The sequence below is a fragment of the Ahaetulla prasina genome, chromosome 16 (genome assembly GCF_028640845.1).
Source record: "Ahaetulla prasina isolate Xishuangbanna chromosome 16, ASM2864084v1, whole genome shotgun sequence".
In the NCBI taxonomy this organism is placed as follows: Eukaryota; Metazoa; Chordata; class Lepidosauria; order Squamata; family Colubridae; genus Ahaetulla; species Ahaetulla prasina.
This window is the reverse complement of record NC_080554.1, coordinates 4,205,809-4,222,320: the sequence shown is the minus strand read 5'-3', so window position 1 is coordinate 4,222,320 and position 16,512 is coordinate 4,205,809. Positions and strand designations below refer to the sequence as shown.

At 45.2% G+C, this 16,512-nt stretch overlaps 1 protein-coding gene across 1 annotated transcript; it reads left to right on the top strand.

Annotated features, from left to right (window-relative positions):
• The first annotated feature begins 784 nt into the window (after positions 1–784).
• On the top strand, positions 785–13,065 carry CACFD1 (calcium channel flower domain containing 1). Its single transcript, XM_058159524.1, has 5 exons — positions 785–903; positions 6,609–6,681; positions 7,607–7,732; positions 10,158–10,265; positions 11,104–13,065. The coding sequence occupies exons 1-5, from the start codon at positions 786–788 to the stop codon at positions 11,198–11,200; spliced, it is 522 nt and encodes a 173-aa protein (XP_058015507.1). The 5' UTR covers position 785; the 3' UTR covers positions 11,201–13,065.
• The last annotated feature ends 3,447 nt before the right edge of the window (positions 13,066–16,512 follow it).

Genomic DNA, 16,512 nt, shown 5'->3' with positions numbered 1-16,512 from the left:
CTCCCAATTTTCCTTCTTTTTCCACTCCACAAACCCCACTCCCTTCCTATAACTGATGACGTTACCTAGCTGGGTCATGAGACGTCTGCAAGAAAACCCCCCAGCTCAGAGAGTAGCAAGGAACCCACAATCTCCCCCCTCTCCTCCTTTTCTCCACAAACCCTACTTCCTAGGAGCACTGATGATGTTATCTAGCTGGGTCACGAAACGTCTGCAAGAAAACCACCCAGCTCAGAGAGCGCTAAGGACCTTCCACAGTTAATAGGGCCTGAAAAAGGGCAGGTTGTGCTTCGTATCTTTGGAGCAGGGAGACTTTTTAAAAGAGTTTCCCCAAAGAAAACTGGAGGGCCCGTCCTATACCATAAATCAGCTTTCATTCAACCTGTTAAGTGAAGAACCATCAGTGCAAGCATTTTCCCTTCAATTGCTTATATATATAAGCAATTGTGAACGAGTTTTATCGGAGCCTGTGCATCTGTAGGTCCATTTGAGCCAATGACACGGGCACCATCGCCCTCTCTGGCCAGGTCATTCTTCACATTTGGGGGGGACGAGCCCAGCTTTTTCCCTGCCCTCCTCCTGCAGTGGGGAGGGACCCGGCATGCACTGCCACGGGGAGCAATGTGTGGGGAAGGAAGGGGGGCAGGGCTGCTGGTGGTCTCTCCATTGTCCGCCCAGCAGCCGGCTGGGCAGCAGCCCCTGTGGCTGGGCGCCGGGAGGGGGGATGCCTTGAGGACTAGCAGCGTGGCCAGTCCATCTCGCAAGGGGAGGGAGGGGCAGGCAGGATGAATCCCCAGGAGGAGCAATCCGAAGCCGACGAAGTACCGGCTGCCACCCAGGACGATGGCATGACCTGGTGGTACAGATGGCTCTGCAGGCTGGCTGGCATTTTAGGAGCCATTTGTGAGTATTCTCCCCTGGGACGGGGAAAAAAAATAAAATCCGGTCCTGCTGGGACTTTGTGTGTTTGTGTGTGCTTTTGTGTGTGTGGGGGTGTGTGTGTGTGTGTGTGTATGTGTGTGTAAAATGAACTGTTCTGCACAACCTAACGCATTGCATTCCTTCTCTTTCCACCTCCTAAATTATTGATTCCTTCTTGATGGAAATGCCTTTCTTGCTGGCTGGGCTGTACTCAAAAATTGTGTGGACTGTGTGTATGTGTGTAAGAGAGAGAGAGAGGGATGGGTGGGTGGGGAATCTGTTTCGCACAACCCAGTGCATGGCTTCCCTCCCTCCTTCCCTCCCCATCCCCTAAATATTTAATAATAACCACATTTCGGACATCAGTACAATTGAACGTGTCCAGAAATATTTGACAAAGAAGAGTTCTCCACTCCTCTGAATACAACAAAATACCTTATGCCACCGGACTTGAAATCCTGGGTTTAGAAAATTTAGAACTCCGCTGCCTTCGACGTGACCTGAGTTTAACTCATAGAATCATCTATTACAATGTCCTTCCTGTTGAAGACTACTTCAGCTTCAATTGCAACAATACATGAGCACGCAATAGATTTAAGCTTAAAGTGAACTGCTCCAATCTTGATTGCAGAAAATATGACTTCAGTAATAGAGTTGTTAATGCTTGGAATGCACTACCTGACTCCGTGGTCTCTTCCCCAAATCCCCAAATCTTTAACCAAAAACTGTCTACTATTGACCTCACCCCATTCCTAAGAGGTCTGTAAGGGGCGTGCATAAGAGCACAAGAGCTTACTGTTCCTGTCCTATTGTTTCCTTTCGTTATATCCAATTAATATAGTTATTACATACTTATATATATAGTTATTTCATGCTTATGCTTATATATACTGTGTGACAAAATAAATAAATACATAAATTAGTTAATTAATATTGATTTAACTCTTGACGGAAATCACCTACAGGGGCTGGCTGGGTTGTTCCCAAGTTGCGCTAGAACGGTTTGTGCGTGGGCTGCGCTTCACACAAAGTTGTGTGAACGGCTTGCGCACACGCGCATGTGACACGATCTCAATGCACGCAGAATGACAACGAGTCGGGAAGGGACCTTGGAGGTCTTCTAGTCCAGCCCCCCCCACCCCTGCACAGGCAGGAGACCCGATTAGCATTGCAAACAAACGGTTGTCCAATCTCTTCTCGCGTTTACAACTTCTGGTGGCAAGTCGTTCCACGGATGAATTGTTCTCGCTATCTCTCGCCCACTAAATATTGATTACCTATGGCCGAAAATGCCGATATTGCTGGCTGTGTTTTTACCTAACACTGTGAAGTGTCATGTTTTTTTGTTTTGTTTTTTTTTAAAACTGATTTGTGGCCACTGAAGTTTCTTTAATTCCAAGGATGTCTTCCGTACTGCCCTTCCCTCTTCCTCTCTAGTACAGGAAGTCCTCGAGTTACAACAGTCCGTTTAGTGACCGTTCAACGTTACAATAGCGGTGAAAAAGAATGTGGCTTAGGAGGTCGTTTTTCGAAGTTACCACCTCTGCAGCATCCTCTTCGAACGCGTGATCAGAATTCGGATGCTTGGCAATTGGGTTCATATTTATGACGGTCGGAGGATCCTGGAGTCACGTGATTCCCCTTTTGCGACCTTCTGCCAAGCAAAGTCCATGTGTGTGTGGGGGGAGGGGAGGAGCCAGATTCACTTAACAACCGGGTGACTTAAGTGAACATCTGCAGTGATTCACTTAACAACGGTGGCAAGGAAGGTCGTAAAACGGGGCAAAACCCACTTAACACCTGTCTCGCCTAGCAACAGGAACGGTGGGCTCCATTTTGGTCGTAACGCGAGGACTACCTATATTTTCAGATACGCTGCTTCTGGCTAAGGAGGTTCCGTCGTCCCTATCAAGACTGTTTTTAACTCGTCTTCCTAACTTGCTGACTCTGACTGCTGTCAAAAGTCTCTCCGGCCGCTGAGCTGGAGGGCAATACCCATCGGTCATCTGATTGGGGATGATGGGAGGGGTCATCCAATGCAACTCGAAGGGGTCAGAGATTGGGGAAAAGCCCCTGCCAAGTTTTAAAAAGTTTTGCTCCGAGTCCTTTCCCCTCTCTCTCTCTCTCTCTCTCTCTCTCTCTCTCTCTCTATATATATATATATATATATATATATATATATATATGTATATGTAGGTCTTTGGTTATTCGGGTTTTCTCCCGCGTAAAATTGGAAGTGTCTTGCTGACGTTTCGACGAAGTCTCATTCGTCATCTTCAGGCTTCAGCTTCGTGCTTCTGGGAGCAATGCTGTAGCACGACCATGATGTAGCACGACCACGACCACGAAGCCAAACAGCAGCAGTGCAGCTCACCAGCTCAAATCACCCTGCAACTCAGACTAATCTGAGCACAACCAAGCCCCCACCAACACAGGACACACCCCCATCCAATCAGAGCACAAAAAAAACCCCATCCAATCAGAGCACAGCCAAGCTCCCACCCAATCAGTTCAAACCCCCACTAGCAGTTAGAAAGGAAGAACCAGCTGCAATCACACATTGCTCCCAGAAGCACGAAGCTGAAGCCTGAAGATGACGAATGAGACTTCGTCGAAACGTCGCCAAGACACTTCCAATTTTACGCGGGAGAAAACCCGAATAACCAAAGACCTACATATATATATATATATATGCTGAATATAACTCCGCACTGGCGACAGGAAGGGCATCTGGCCAGTAAACACTGAACTGCATTCAGTTGCCCTGACTCCACCCTGATGCAAAGGATTATGGGATAAAAGATGATGATTTAGCCTATAAATGTCAGCACGGCCCGTTGCTTTTTACATTGTCAGTATTGGGATGCGATTGGAATCGCAATTTAGACCCGCAACATACAGAGCCCGACTTTGTTTCCTGCATTTGAAATTGTCCTCTTGCGCAAACCCGATAAGGTCATCCGTATTCAGGTCCAGAGTCCGTGTTTGCAAAGTGGGAGCTCGAGACCCGCCTTGCAAGATTGCTGTTTAGGCAAACAATCCAATGTTTTAGATGTCTTCTGGAAAGGTGCTTCTCAAACTTGGCAACTTGGGAGATGCGTGGACTTCCATTCCCAGAATTCCCCAGCCAGCCGTGGGAATTCTGAGACCTGAACTCCACACCTCTTTGAGTTGCAAGTGTTAAAAAAAACCACCGATCTAAATACGAGCTCCAGGTATATTTGTAAAACAAAAAACAGACATTCCGCGAGCTCCAGAACTAAAATAATTAAAATTTTATTCTACTAAGTTTTTGTCAGCCATCTGCTGACATCGTCAGAATATTAAACTATCATTGCAGAGATCTCTGCCTTTATATGCCATTAATCAATTTGGCCATTGTGCGTGTAATAGGCCCCTCCAGCCGTCTCCCACTTGTAATTAGCTGTGTTGTTTTTGCTGTCCTCATGCTGGTTGTTGGAGGCTTAATTCCTACTGTTTATGTGTGTGTGTGTGTGTATTTTTATAAATCTATCTCTATCTATCTATCTATCTATCTATCTATCTATCTATCTATCTATCTATCTATTTATCTAATCTATCCATCTCTCATCTGTCTGTCTGTATCCATCCATCCATCTAATCTATTCACCTATCAAATCTATCATCTATCATTCATCTATCTATCTATCTATCTATCTATCTATCTATCTATCTATCTATCTATCTATCTATCTATCTACAGTATTTATCTACAATATCTATCCATCCATCCATCCATCCATCTAATCTATCCATCTATCATTCATCTATCTATCTATCTATCTATCTATCTATCTATCTATCTATCTATCTATCTATCTATCTATCTACCTACCTACCTACCTACAGTATTTATCTACAATATCTATCCATCCATCCATCTAATCTATCCATCGATCATTCATCTATCTATCTATCTATCTATCTATCTATCTATCTATCTATCTATCTATCTATCTATCTATCTATCTATCTTCTATCTATCATCTATCTATCTACAGTATTTATCTACAATATCCATCCATCCAATCTATCCATCTATCATCTCTCTCTCTCTCTCTTTTTTTTTTTTACCTGTTTCTGGAGACGCCTATCTATCTATTTATCTAATCAATCCATCTCTCATCTGTCTGTCTGTATCCATCCATCCATCCATCCATCCATCCATCCATCCATCTAATCTATCCACCTATCAAATCTTATCATCTATCTATCTATCTATCTATCTATCTATCTATCTATCTATCTATCTATCTATCTATCATCTATCTACAGTATTTTTCTACAATATCTATCCATCCATCCATCCCATCCATCCATCCAATCTATCCATCTATCATCTCTCTCTCTCTCTCTCTTTTTTTTTAACCGGTTTCTGGAGACACCATACAGGCTTTATTATTTATTTTTATTTCGCAAAGAGGGGGACACGTTTATTGTCAAGTCAGCCACCGGCTCAGCTTGTCTTCCGAGCGAGTCTCAGATGCCTTGAAAAATATTGGAATTAAGTTACTTGGGCGAGCTAGGCTCAATGGAACGGATGCTCTGTTCCGCCGAGAAGATCGTGTTGCAAGGATAATGTAATGTAATCATCATCAGCCGAGTAGCAGCCCTGCCTGGTGATTCTGCCCTTTAAGGGCAACAAAAATGGGACATTTTTAGCAAGGGGCAACCTCCAGGGGAGCTGATCTCAGGGGGTTAAGCCAGTCAGATAGGGTGAGCACTTGGAGAGGGCACCAACAGGAAATCCCAAACTTGGAAAGTTGGGGCGAAAAAATACCCATTTAGAAAAACCAAATGTTCCCTTAACATTTTGGGGACTGTGGTGCTTTCTGAGGTTGGTAGTTTCCTTGCAGACCCTTTCGTCACCCAACTAGGGAACATCATCAGTTCTAGAAGGGGTGGGTGGGTTTCTGTGTGTTTATACGCAGCAGCTCCGAGCTTGGTTGTTTTCTTGCAGGCATTTCATGACCCAACTAGGTAACATCATCAGTGCTTGTGAGTGTGACTTGCTCCCTGTTTATATACAGTAACTCTGAGCTTGGTTTTTTGCTTGCAAACGTTTCATTGCCCGTGAAGGTAACATCATCAGTGCTACAAGGGAGTGGGTTTTGCAGAGAGGAAGAGGAGGAGGAGGAGGAGGAGGAGGAGGAGGAGAAACGTGAGGTCCTTGATGGTCTCCCAGTTTGGTGGCTTGCTTGCAAATGTTTCATTACCCAACTAGGTACCCTTGACAAGAAAGATTGAAAATGGGGCCTCTGGGGCTCAGACTGCTAATGCAGTCTGTTATTAACAGCAACTGCTTGCAATTACTGCAGGTTCTAGTCCCACCAGGCCCAGGGTTGACTCAGCCTTCCATCCTTTATAAGGTGGGTAAAATGAGGACCCAGATTGTTGGGGGCAATTAAGTTGACTTTGTATATAAATATACAAATAGGATGAAGACTATTGCTAACATAATGTAAGCCGCCCTGAGTCTTCGGAGAAGGGCGGGATATAAATGCAAATAATAAAATAATAATAATAAATAATAATTAAAAAAAACCTCACTTGTCTTGCTTAGCAACGGAAATTTTGGGCTCAAATGTGGTCACAAGTCGAGGACTAGCTCTACCTACGATGTGATTTTTCTTGTCCTCAACTTCTTCTCCTTTCTTTTCATTCAGCTTGTGCTTTTTCCGGGCTCTGGATGTGCCTGACCATTTACCCACTGAACATAGCCGCCGGAGTGTGGATGATGTAAGTATAAAGTCAATTTTCCTGATCGAATCTGGGACTGGATTTAACCGCGGTTTGTTTGCAACCGTGGCTTGCCGAATACATTCCTGTCAAATAGCCTCAACGCGATGGTTAGCAAGGTTATACGGCTACCGGATAAAGAATTGGGGAGAAAATTCAGAATGTTGTTATTCTATACGCTGAGCGCAGCGAGGATCTTGGCAGCTGCAAAATTGGAAAGGCACATCAATTCCTACAACGGAAGAACGGATTGCAAAATTCTGGAATTGGCCAAGATGTTGAAATTAGCAACTTTAATTAGGGAAAAGAAACATTCACTAGCTTTGTTTGATATCACTTCTGGACTTCTGCTCGGAAGAAATACCAATGATTGGTATCGGTTTTGATTTTCAGGGTCAAACGCTTTGTTGGTACCAAAATGGCTAGCGTTTTATTGGTCTTAAATTTATTATTAATTTTAATGGGGTTTTTAGTTTTATATATTTTTAAAGTTTTTAGGCCATCTTTATAATAAGTTTTTTAATTTGTATTTTAAATTGTATATTTTTGTATTGTTTTGTTTTATCTTGGCTGTACACCGCCCTGAGTCCTTCGGGAGAAGGGCGGTATAAAAATTGAATAAATAATAATAATAAATAATAATTGACCATTCTTACGTCAAGTAAAAAAAGTTGAGATTAGAATTTTAACTGTGCCGTTTATTTTTATTTTTGTCCTTTTCCCTTTTTCCCTAGACCGATTTTCCTGCGCAGTCTTTATTTTCGTTTGTGTTTTATAGGAAGAGGGGGAAAAAACTTTAATGGAAATTATTATTATTATTATTATTTTGAAAAAGAAACGGGCTAGAAAGGGAGGGTTCCCCTCCAACTCCAGAAGGATAGATGGGAATTGCCCTTACTGAATCCCATTGTTTTCCTTTCCCAAGGTTGAATGCCTTCATTCTCGTACTATGCGAAGCTCCCTTCTGTTGCCAGTTCATCGAGTTTGCAAATATGGTCTCGGCCAGAGCAGATAAGCTTCGTCCGTGGCAGAAGGCACTTTTCTATTGTGGGTGAGTGTTATCTTTGTGTTATCCTTGGATCTTGGAAAACAACCTCACTTTTTAAGGGATCTGGAGGCTACAGCTGTGCAATGAATGGTTGAGGGAACGAGGTATGTCTAGCCCAGCGATGCGTGCGCCAGGGGTGGCATCCAAATTTTTTAACTACCGGTTCTGTGGGCGTGGCTTGGTGGGCGTGGCGTGGCTTGGTGGGTGTGGCAGGAGAAGGATACTGCAAAATCTCCATTCCCACCCCATTCCAGGGCAAGGGTACTGCAAAATCCCTATTCCCACCCCACTCCAGGGGAAGGATACTGCAAAATCTCCATTCCCACCCCACTCCAGGGGAAGGATACTGCAAAATCCCCATTCCCTCCCCACTACAGTGGAAGGATATTGCAAAATCTCCATTCCCTCCCCACTCCAGGGGAAGGATATTGCAAAATCTCCATTCCCTCCCCACTCCAGGAGAAGGATATTGCAAAATCTCCATTCCCACCCCACTCCAAGGGAAGGATACTGCAAAATCCCCATTCCCTTCCTACTCCAGGGGAAGGATATTGCAAAATCCCCATTCCCTTCCCACTCCTGGATATTGCAAAATCCCCATTCCCACCCCACACTGGGGCCAGCCAGAGGTAATATTTGCCGGTTCTCCGAACTACTCAAAATTTCCGCTGCCGGTTCTCCAGAACCTGTCAGAACCAGGTGGATTTCACCCCTGGCGTGCGCACTTTGAATGCATGCGCCCTCATCAGGCCCGCAACTAGGAAGAGGAGCTGCCCAGGGACCATGCGCGTCCTGGATAAGGTACCAGGAAGTCTAACAGTTAACGCAGCGCATGCACATACGCCGATCAGCTGGTCGGCATGCCTGCTCGTGCTGGAAAACGGAAGAGAAGCTCTTCGGGTTTCTAACACTGCCTTACGTACAAAAGCCAGCTGATCGGCACGTGCGCAGGCTTGCTAGAAAGCTGGAAGAGGAATGGGCGACGTCACACGTACCAGACGACATGGCTCTGCTGCTACTTTGGGCATATGTGCCATATGTTCGCCATCACAAAGAGAAAGACATGATAGGAGTCTTCCAATATTTGAGGGGCTGCCAGAAAGAGGAGGGGGGTCAACCTATTCTCCAAAGCACCTGAGGGCAGGATGAGAAACAATGGTTGGAAACCAAGCCAGGAGAGAAGCAACCAAGGAGAAATTTCCAGACAGTGAGAATAATTATCCAGTGGAACGGCTGGCCTTCAGAAGTTCAAGATCCCTGGTGGTTTTTAAGAAGAGACTGGACAGCCTGTTGTGCCTCGCCCGCCGTCCTCTCCTCAGCCGGGCCCCTCCCATCTCCTGCTATCTGAGTCAGAGTCTGATAATGAAGAGGAACGGCCTGGCATGCCTCCAGTCCCCAGCCCTGGCACCATGCCCAGACAGAATGTCAGGAATGAACAAACAAATCTCACTCCTACAGCGTGTGAGCATGAAACCAGCCACGTGCTAGAATTGCCGGCAGCAGATCAGGAGGATGGAAAGTCACAGTGGACGGATCCCTGCTTCCGGAGAATGGAGAGGCGATGTCAGCAAAAGGAAGGGAGGGGCAGGCCTGGATAAGTGCTGAGTCATGGAGCCACACCCCATGGCCTATATAAAAGACCAGCTTGAGTCAAGCAATTTGAGTCAAGCAAAGTCTCATCTGGTTTGCTGAAGTCACACCTCGGATTCCTGCCTGCCCTGAGAACTCTGACAGGAATTTGGCAAAGCTGCAGAGGCTTCGTGGCCACGCTTGATACAGACTTCCCAGACCCGGCCGTCGGAGGGGGAGAGGGACACGACACAGCCATTTGTCTGAAATGATACAAGACCTGCTGCTTGAGCAGGGGGTCGGACTAGAAGACCTCCAAGGTCCCTTCCTGTCTGATGATCCTGTTTCTATGGCTCGTCTCAGAGGACTTCCGATGACAGCCTAGCAACGTCCCTGCCTCTTTTACCCCGCCAAACCTTGAACCGATCCCTGTTATCTCTAGAAAATGCTGGAAGGATTGGTGTTCCTTGAGTGCCCTTGCCAAGTAAGAAAACTGCAGTCTGTCCTTGACTTACGACCATCTGTTTAGCAAACATTCGGAGTCCGGGCATTTGCTGAACAACTGTACGATTCGCGTATAATAACGGCAGCGATTTGCTTATGCGCAGCATCAACCGGGTCATAACTCTGCTTTTTCAGGAAGGGCGTAACGTGGGTTACCGAGCGATCGGCCATAAGCCAAGGACTACCTGGGCTGATTTGTGCTTTAGAATATCTGGTGGGCAGCAGCTCAAGTTTTGCCCAAGACGCAAAACCCCAGTCTTGTTTTGCCGTTTCCTGTCTCCGTTGAAACTTTCCTGGTTGAATTGTGGTGAATTCGGCTTTTACCACCTCGGTTTGTCTCTCCTTTTCCCCCCAGGATGGCTGTGTTCCCGGTTATTCTAAGCCTGACTCTAACTACCTTGTTCGGCAACGCCATTGCTTTTGCGACCGGCGTGCTTTATGGGCTGTCTGCGCTGGGTAAAAAGTAAGAGATTTTTTTTTTCTTCCCCTTGGGGAATTAGTAAAGGTTCCTCCTTGCACATACGTGCTAGTCGTTCCCAACTCTAGGGGGCGGTGCTCATCTCCGTTTCAAAGCCGAAGAGCCAGCGCTGTCCGAAGACGTCTCCGTGGCCATGCGGCCGGCATGACTCAATGCCAAAGGTGCACGGAACGCTCTTCCCTTCCCACCAAAGGTGGTCCCTATTTTTTCTACTTGCATTTTTCTCGTAATATTTTCTCTAAATATTAACTAAAAAGAGGTGACCTTCCTGAAGGTCTACAGGATCCCCTATTCCAGGTTGTTCTGTCCCCCTTCGCCTCCATCCGAGCGATGGCTTAATTAGCCGGCACTATCAGCTCTGGCAGCAAACTAGCGAGCGTCTGCCAAGTGTCTCTGTTATCTCCCTTGACGCCGATGAGTCAAACAGTACTTCAGCTCTTAGTTAAGCAGTTAATTTGCCCCAGCCCTGCTTCTGTTGTTTCCGCCTCTCCTGCCTACGAAACCTAGGGTCCAGCCAGGCCTGATTGCCATCAGATGGGTCTGGAGGTGTGGCCTGGGGGGGGGAAAGAGTCAGGGGACGGAGGCCTCGTTATCTCCTCCACCTGGCCTGCTTCTGGCTCCTGGAGCTGAGCCAGGGAAGCCGGTGCTCCCGAGGTAAGTCCTGATGGCCCTTCCCCCTCACTTTCCAAGTCACTTTCTGGCAGGAGGCCCAGCTCGGGGGCGGGGGGGCGCAGACACAACACAGGTTAGGATCTGATTCTCGACTGCCTGCACCAGCAGTTGTGTGGAGTGATCTCTCAAACGCCTCTTTTGTGTTCCACAGGGGAGATGCCATTGGGTACGCCAGGATGCAGCAAATTCAACAAAAGCCAGCCGGCGGCGATGGGACGACAGAAAACGTGCAGGCGCAGTTGGTGTGACATTTTTTTCCCACCACCACGCTTTTTGAAGCAGACTTCCGCGCCGAATCCCCTGTGTCCTTTGAAGTGCTTCCGAAATCAATTCCATTTTTAAAAAAAACAACAGCGCCCTGAATTTCTGCGTCACTGTGAATTTTAATATGCTGCTGTTTTTCAGGATTTAAAACGGGGCCTGCCCCCTCTTCCCCAACACCTCCCGGCCCTGCTTAATATCTCAGGTCAAAGCGGAATCAAATCAGGTGCAAGCAACGGAGGAAAAAAATATATCTTCCCATCCAGGCGAATTCTCTTTGGCTGTTTTCCGAAGAGACGGAAGCGTCGGTTGCGGTTTGCATCTCAAATGTCGAAGTTGGGCAGAAGAAATACCTCCTCTTCCAAACGTTTCCACGGTTTCCGCTGCTTCTTAAAAGGCCTGCTTCTTTTACACGTCACAAAAACAAACCCAACAGACGTGTGTACGCGCAGGGGAAGGATGAAATCAACGGTCGCCTAGAAGCTTCGTGTCTTGCAGTGACGTCCAACTTTATTTGCAAAAAAAACAACAACCACCACCACCCAACAACCCAAAACGTGGATAGATTTTGAGGGGTGAGAACTGCAATACCGAGTGTCCCAAATTAAAAGTTGAGAGTAAATAATGAATCCATCTTGGATTATTGTCGGACAGTCGCAGAATCAGGAAAAGGGAAGCAAACCAGAACGGGAAAATGAACTTTGGAAACCGGAACCGAATGAAAATGAATTTTAGCTTCGATTGTTCCCATCCCCTACCCACCCGCGTCTGATAAATGTACTCAACTTTGGCAAAGCATTCGGGATGGCGATGGGGTTTTTTTTGCAACCTTTCTCTGAATTTTGAAGAGAGCTGTGATTTCGTATTGTTAGAAATTAGTGGTGTGTGTTTGCTGATTGTGAGATGCGTTTTGTTAGGCAGAGGAATACTTTGCGGTGTAGTGTCTTATTTCCCTTTTTGGGGGTCTCTGCTTATTCGAGGATTTTCAGCAACCGAAATTTGGAATTTCATATCGGAGGCTGCTTCCTTCCAGTGGTTTCAAATGCCGAGAAAGAGATGTCTTCGTAGCAGTTGAGTAAGGCTGGGCCAATTCACTGCGCTGTTAAAATTCCCAGCATCATGAATTTTCTTAAATTTTTAGGGGGCACCGAGTTTGTTATCTTCTTAAGAAAAGGGTAAACGGTTGTCAAACCATTTCAATTCTTCGTAAGTGAAAAGCACAAAACTTCGGTTCTTTTTTTAAAAATTTTTTTGGCCAGGTGCATTTTCTGCTGTGGGTTTTCCAAACTGGGAAGGTTGGAGGGGTGGGGGGGGAGAAAGGGAATTTACAGTCTGGGGCCATTTCTTCATTTAATCACGTAGCATCTTTGCTTTATCATGATATGCTCAGCCAGACAAATTTGGTTTGAATAAATCTGAGAAGATTCAGTGGGAAAAGCAGTTCAGGGCGATCTGTATTCCTTCGATATTTTTTGCATTTGTTTTCCACGCAGGTAGTCCTCGACTTAATGACGACAACTGGGTTTTTGCTCCATTTTACAACTTTTCTTGCCACCGCCGTTAAGCGAATCCCTGCAGCGGTGAAGTCAGTGACACGGTTGTTAAGTGAATTTGGCTTCCCCGCTGTCAGAAGGTCACAAAAAGGGGATCGCGTGACCCCCTCCCCCGAGACACTGCAACCGTCATAAGTACACGTCAGTTGCTAAGCCTCTGAATTTTGATCAGGGGTCTCTGGTGGCTCAGACTGCTAAGACAGTCTGTTATTAACACAGCTGCTTGCAATTACTTGCAAGTTCAAGTCCCACCAGGCCCAAGGTTGACTCAGCCTTCCATCCTTTATAAGGTAGGTAAAAGGAGGACCCAGATTGTTGGGGGCAATAAGTAGACTTTGTATATAATATACAAATGGATGAAGACTGTTGCTTAACACATTGTAAGCCGCCCTGAGTCTTCGGAGAAGGGCGGGATATAAATGCAAATAAAAAATAAAATAAAAAAATATATAAAAAAACAAGACCAAGGTCGTAAGCATGCAACGGTCGTAAGCATGAAAAACGGTCGTACGTCATTTTTTTAAAGTGACGTTGTAACTTTGGTCACTAAATGACCTGCTGTAAGTTGAGGACTACTTGTGTTAAGTTTTCGGGCGTCCCCCCCGAACCCCCGCTATTTATACCGTTGGTTCACGGTTAACTTATTATTGAGAACGTTTTATTCCTACATACTTTGAAATTTTATTTGACCTTCTGGCGATATTCCTTTAGACTTCTGATCTGTTGTGATGGAAGTGAGTTTCTGCTTCTTAATCGAAGGTTTTTCTTTACCAAAAAGCAAAAAAATGGAATTATTTATAGGAGGAAGGGAAAGGGATGCTGTGAAGTATTAATTTTAGCTGCAACCTCGGCCTGTTTTATAGAGTAAGGCTCTGTGAATTCGAATTTCCTTCCGAGTAGACATAAATGGTGATATTCTGTGTTTTGACTGAGAAAAAAAAAAAAAAATTAGGCAGCTTCGATGAGAAAAGAGGCGGCTGCTTTAAAGAACTAAAGGCAAGGGTTGAATCGCTCCTTTTACACATTCCTAAACGTGTTTGGGGAATTGGATTTTGGAAGATTGTGGGGGTTTTGGGGTCTTTTTTTTGGGGAACGGGGCCAGCATGACCCACTGTGAACACCAAGGATGTCATTGGGGAAACTAAAAAAAACAACAAGCAGCATTATTTAGGGATTTGGGAAGTGTAAAATTCTAACTTTGTTTGAAGGTTGATGTCATCTTTCGCATGCGATATCGTGAAGTTTGGGTGAAGAAAACTTAAAAGCCGGGTAAGGCTTTCGTCTTGCCGCAGATGAAAAGGATAGTAGACCCTACAGACTGTCTTTGACTTATGACCGCGATGGAGAGCCCAACATTTCAGGCGCTAAGAAGTGAGCGAGTTGCTAAGCGAGCCCCGCCCCATTTTCTACCGTCGTTAAGTGAAATCCCTGGGGTTGTTCCGTTGGCGGGCGCGGCCGTTGAGCAAATCTCAGAAAGTTGCAAAAGGAGACCGTCATAAATAGGAACCGGTTGCTAAAAGCAGCTGAATTTTTGATGGAAAAAAAAAAAAAAGAACGATTGTGGAAAAACGATCCTAAATTCACCTTTTTCCCCCCCTCCCGTGGCGTGGCAACTTCGGACCGTCACTAAATGGAAGGTCGTAAGTCAAGGACTAGCTGCTCGGGAAACCCAAGTTACGTTGAAGGAAGAGCAGAATTCTACATTTGCAAACATGGCTCGGAAGCTAGCTTGAGCCTTCGGGGTAATAATCTTGGGTTTGATTTTGTTTTAAGCTCGGCACGCCCAGCTGGTGGATCTCAGCCAAATGGTGCTTATTCCGCTAACCAGAGTTTAACTAAAACTGTGGCTTCGTTAACAATGGCGAGATCTTGAGTTCTGGGCTACTTTTATCTCATTCAAACAGGCAGCTTCTAAACCCCTTATTTATAAATTCTATCAGCCGCTCAAGTGGTCTCATGTTGTTGTTTTTTTTCTCCTTCCTTCCTTCCGTGTTCTTAAAAGATTAAAAAACTGATCCGTAGGACAAAAACTAGATGGAAGAGAGTGCGTTTTTCTTAGACAATGATCTCTTTATAAAACTGACTTTAATAATGGAATTTTGTGTGTGTGTGTGCAGTGAATAAAAAAACAACAACAGACCGTTCTACCTCTGGTAATAAGGTGTGTGGTTTTCATGCTTTTTTATAGCAATTGAGGGCGTGCAAAAAGGTATCAAAATGTGTTTTTACCAAAAGCCGAGCAATTAAAGCCCAGTTTTTGCTGTCCTTCCGAAAGAAAGGAGTAAATTCTTTGCTATTTGTTTTTTAAAATAATCTTTGTGTCACCTTTTCTATAGACTTGTGAGTGCTAACTTCATTTCTATTCCTTCCACAGCATTAAAAAAAAACAAAACTTCTAAGTTTCTAGCCCTCTTTGTTAAATTCTTTGGGAAGGATCTCGGTGTGTACGAAGAATAGCTTGAAAAACTTTGGGAGTGGGTGCAGATTCTCTGGGATTTTTAACCCAAGTTTCTAACGCTTCTAACGCTTCTTCTAAAGTTTCTAACGCTTCTTCTATTGCTCTTGAACGTTAACGCAGCCCGTTCAGGTGCTCCTCGACTTACGACAGTCCGTTTAACGACCGTCTGAAGTTACAACAGCACCGAAGGAAGCCACCGATGATTGGTCCTCGCATTGACAACCGTCGCATCATTCCAACACGGTCATGTGATCAAAATTCAGGCCACTGGTGTGTTATTTACAACAACTGCAGCATCCCGGGGTGTGAATGTGTGCATCACGATTTTTCGACCTTCTGACAAGCCGAGTCAGCAGGGGAAGCTGGATTCTGTGAACAACTGCACAATTCACTTAACAACTGCAGTGATCTGCTTAACTTGCTTTAAGGTTGACTCAGCCTCCCATCCTTCCGAGGTGGGTAAAATGAGGACCCAGATTGTTGGGGGCCAGAGGCTGACTCTGTAAACCGCTTAGAGAGGGCTGGAATGCACTGTGAAGTGGTATATAAGTCTAAGGGCTACTGCTATTCCTCCCTCCCTCCCTTCCTTTACTTAGACTTAAATTTAGATTGTGAAGCGGTATATAAGTCTAAGAGCTATTGCTATTCCTTCCTTCCTTCCTTCCTTCCTTCCTTCCTTCCTTCCTTCCTTCCTTCCTTCCTTTACTTAGACTTAAATTTAGATTGTAAAGCGGTATATAAGTCTAAGAGCTGTTGCGATTCCTTCCTTCCTTCCTTCCTTCCTTCCTTCCTTCCTTCCTTCCTTCCTTCCTTCCTTCCTTCCTTCCTTTACTTAGACTTAAATTTAGACTGTGAAGCGATATAGAAGTCTAAGGGCTATTGCTATTCTTTCCTTCCTTCCTTCCTTCCTTCCTTCCTTCCTTCCTTCCTTCCTTCCTTTACTTAGACTTAAATTTAGACTGTGAAGCGATATATAAGTCTAAGGGCTATTGCTATTCTTTCCTTCCTTCCTTCCTTCCTTCCTTCCTTCCTTCCTTCCTTCCTTCCTTCCTTCCTTCCTTTCTTCCTTCCTTTCCTTAGACTTAAATTTAGACCGTGAAGCGATATATAAGTCCAAGGGCTATTGCAATTGCTAAGTGCTATTAACCACAACAACAACAAAAGGGTTAGGGTTAAAATCGTAAAATCAGGCGCAACTCAGTTCACCATTGCCTTGCTTAGCATTGGAAATTCCCGCCCCGATTCTGGTCGTTTGTTGAGAACTGCCCATATTTTATCTTCTGCTTTT

Bases quoted from the DNA above. Each gene is read 5' to 3' on its own strand.
- CACFD1 (XM_058159524.1), top strand. From the start codon at position 786: ATGAATCCCCAGGAGGAGCAATCCGAAGCCGACGAAGTACCGGCTGCC. The intron at 904-6,608 runs GTGAGTATTCTC...CTTTTCATTCAG, and splicing joins TGGCATTTTAGGAGCCATTT to CTTGTGCTTTTTCCGGGCTC. The intron at 6,682-7,606 runs GTAAGTATAAAG...TCCTTTCCCAAG, and splicing joins GCCGCCGGAGTGTGGATGAT to GTTGAATGCCTTCATTCTCG.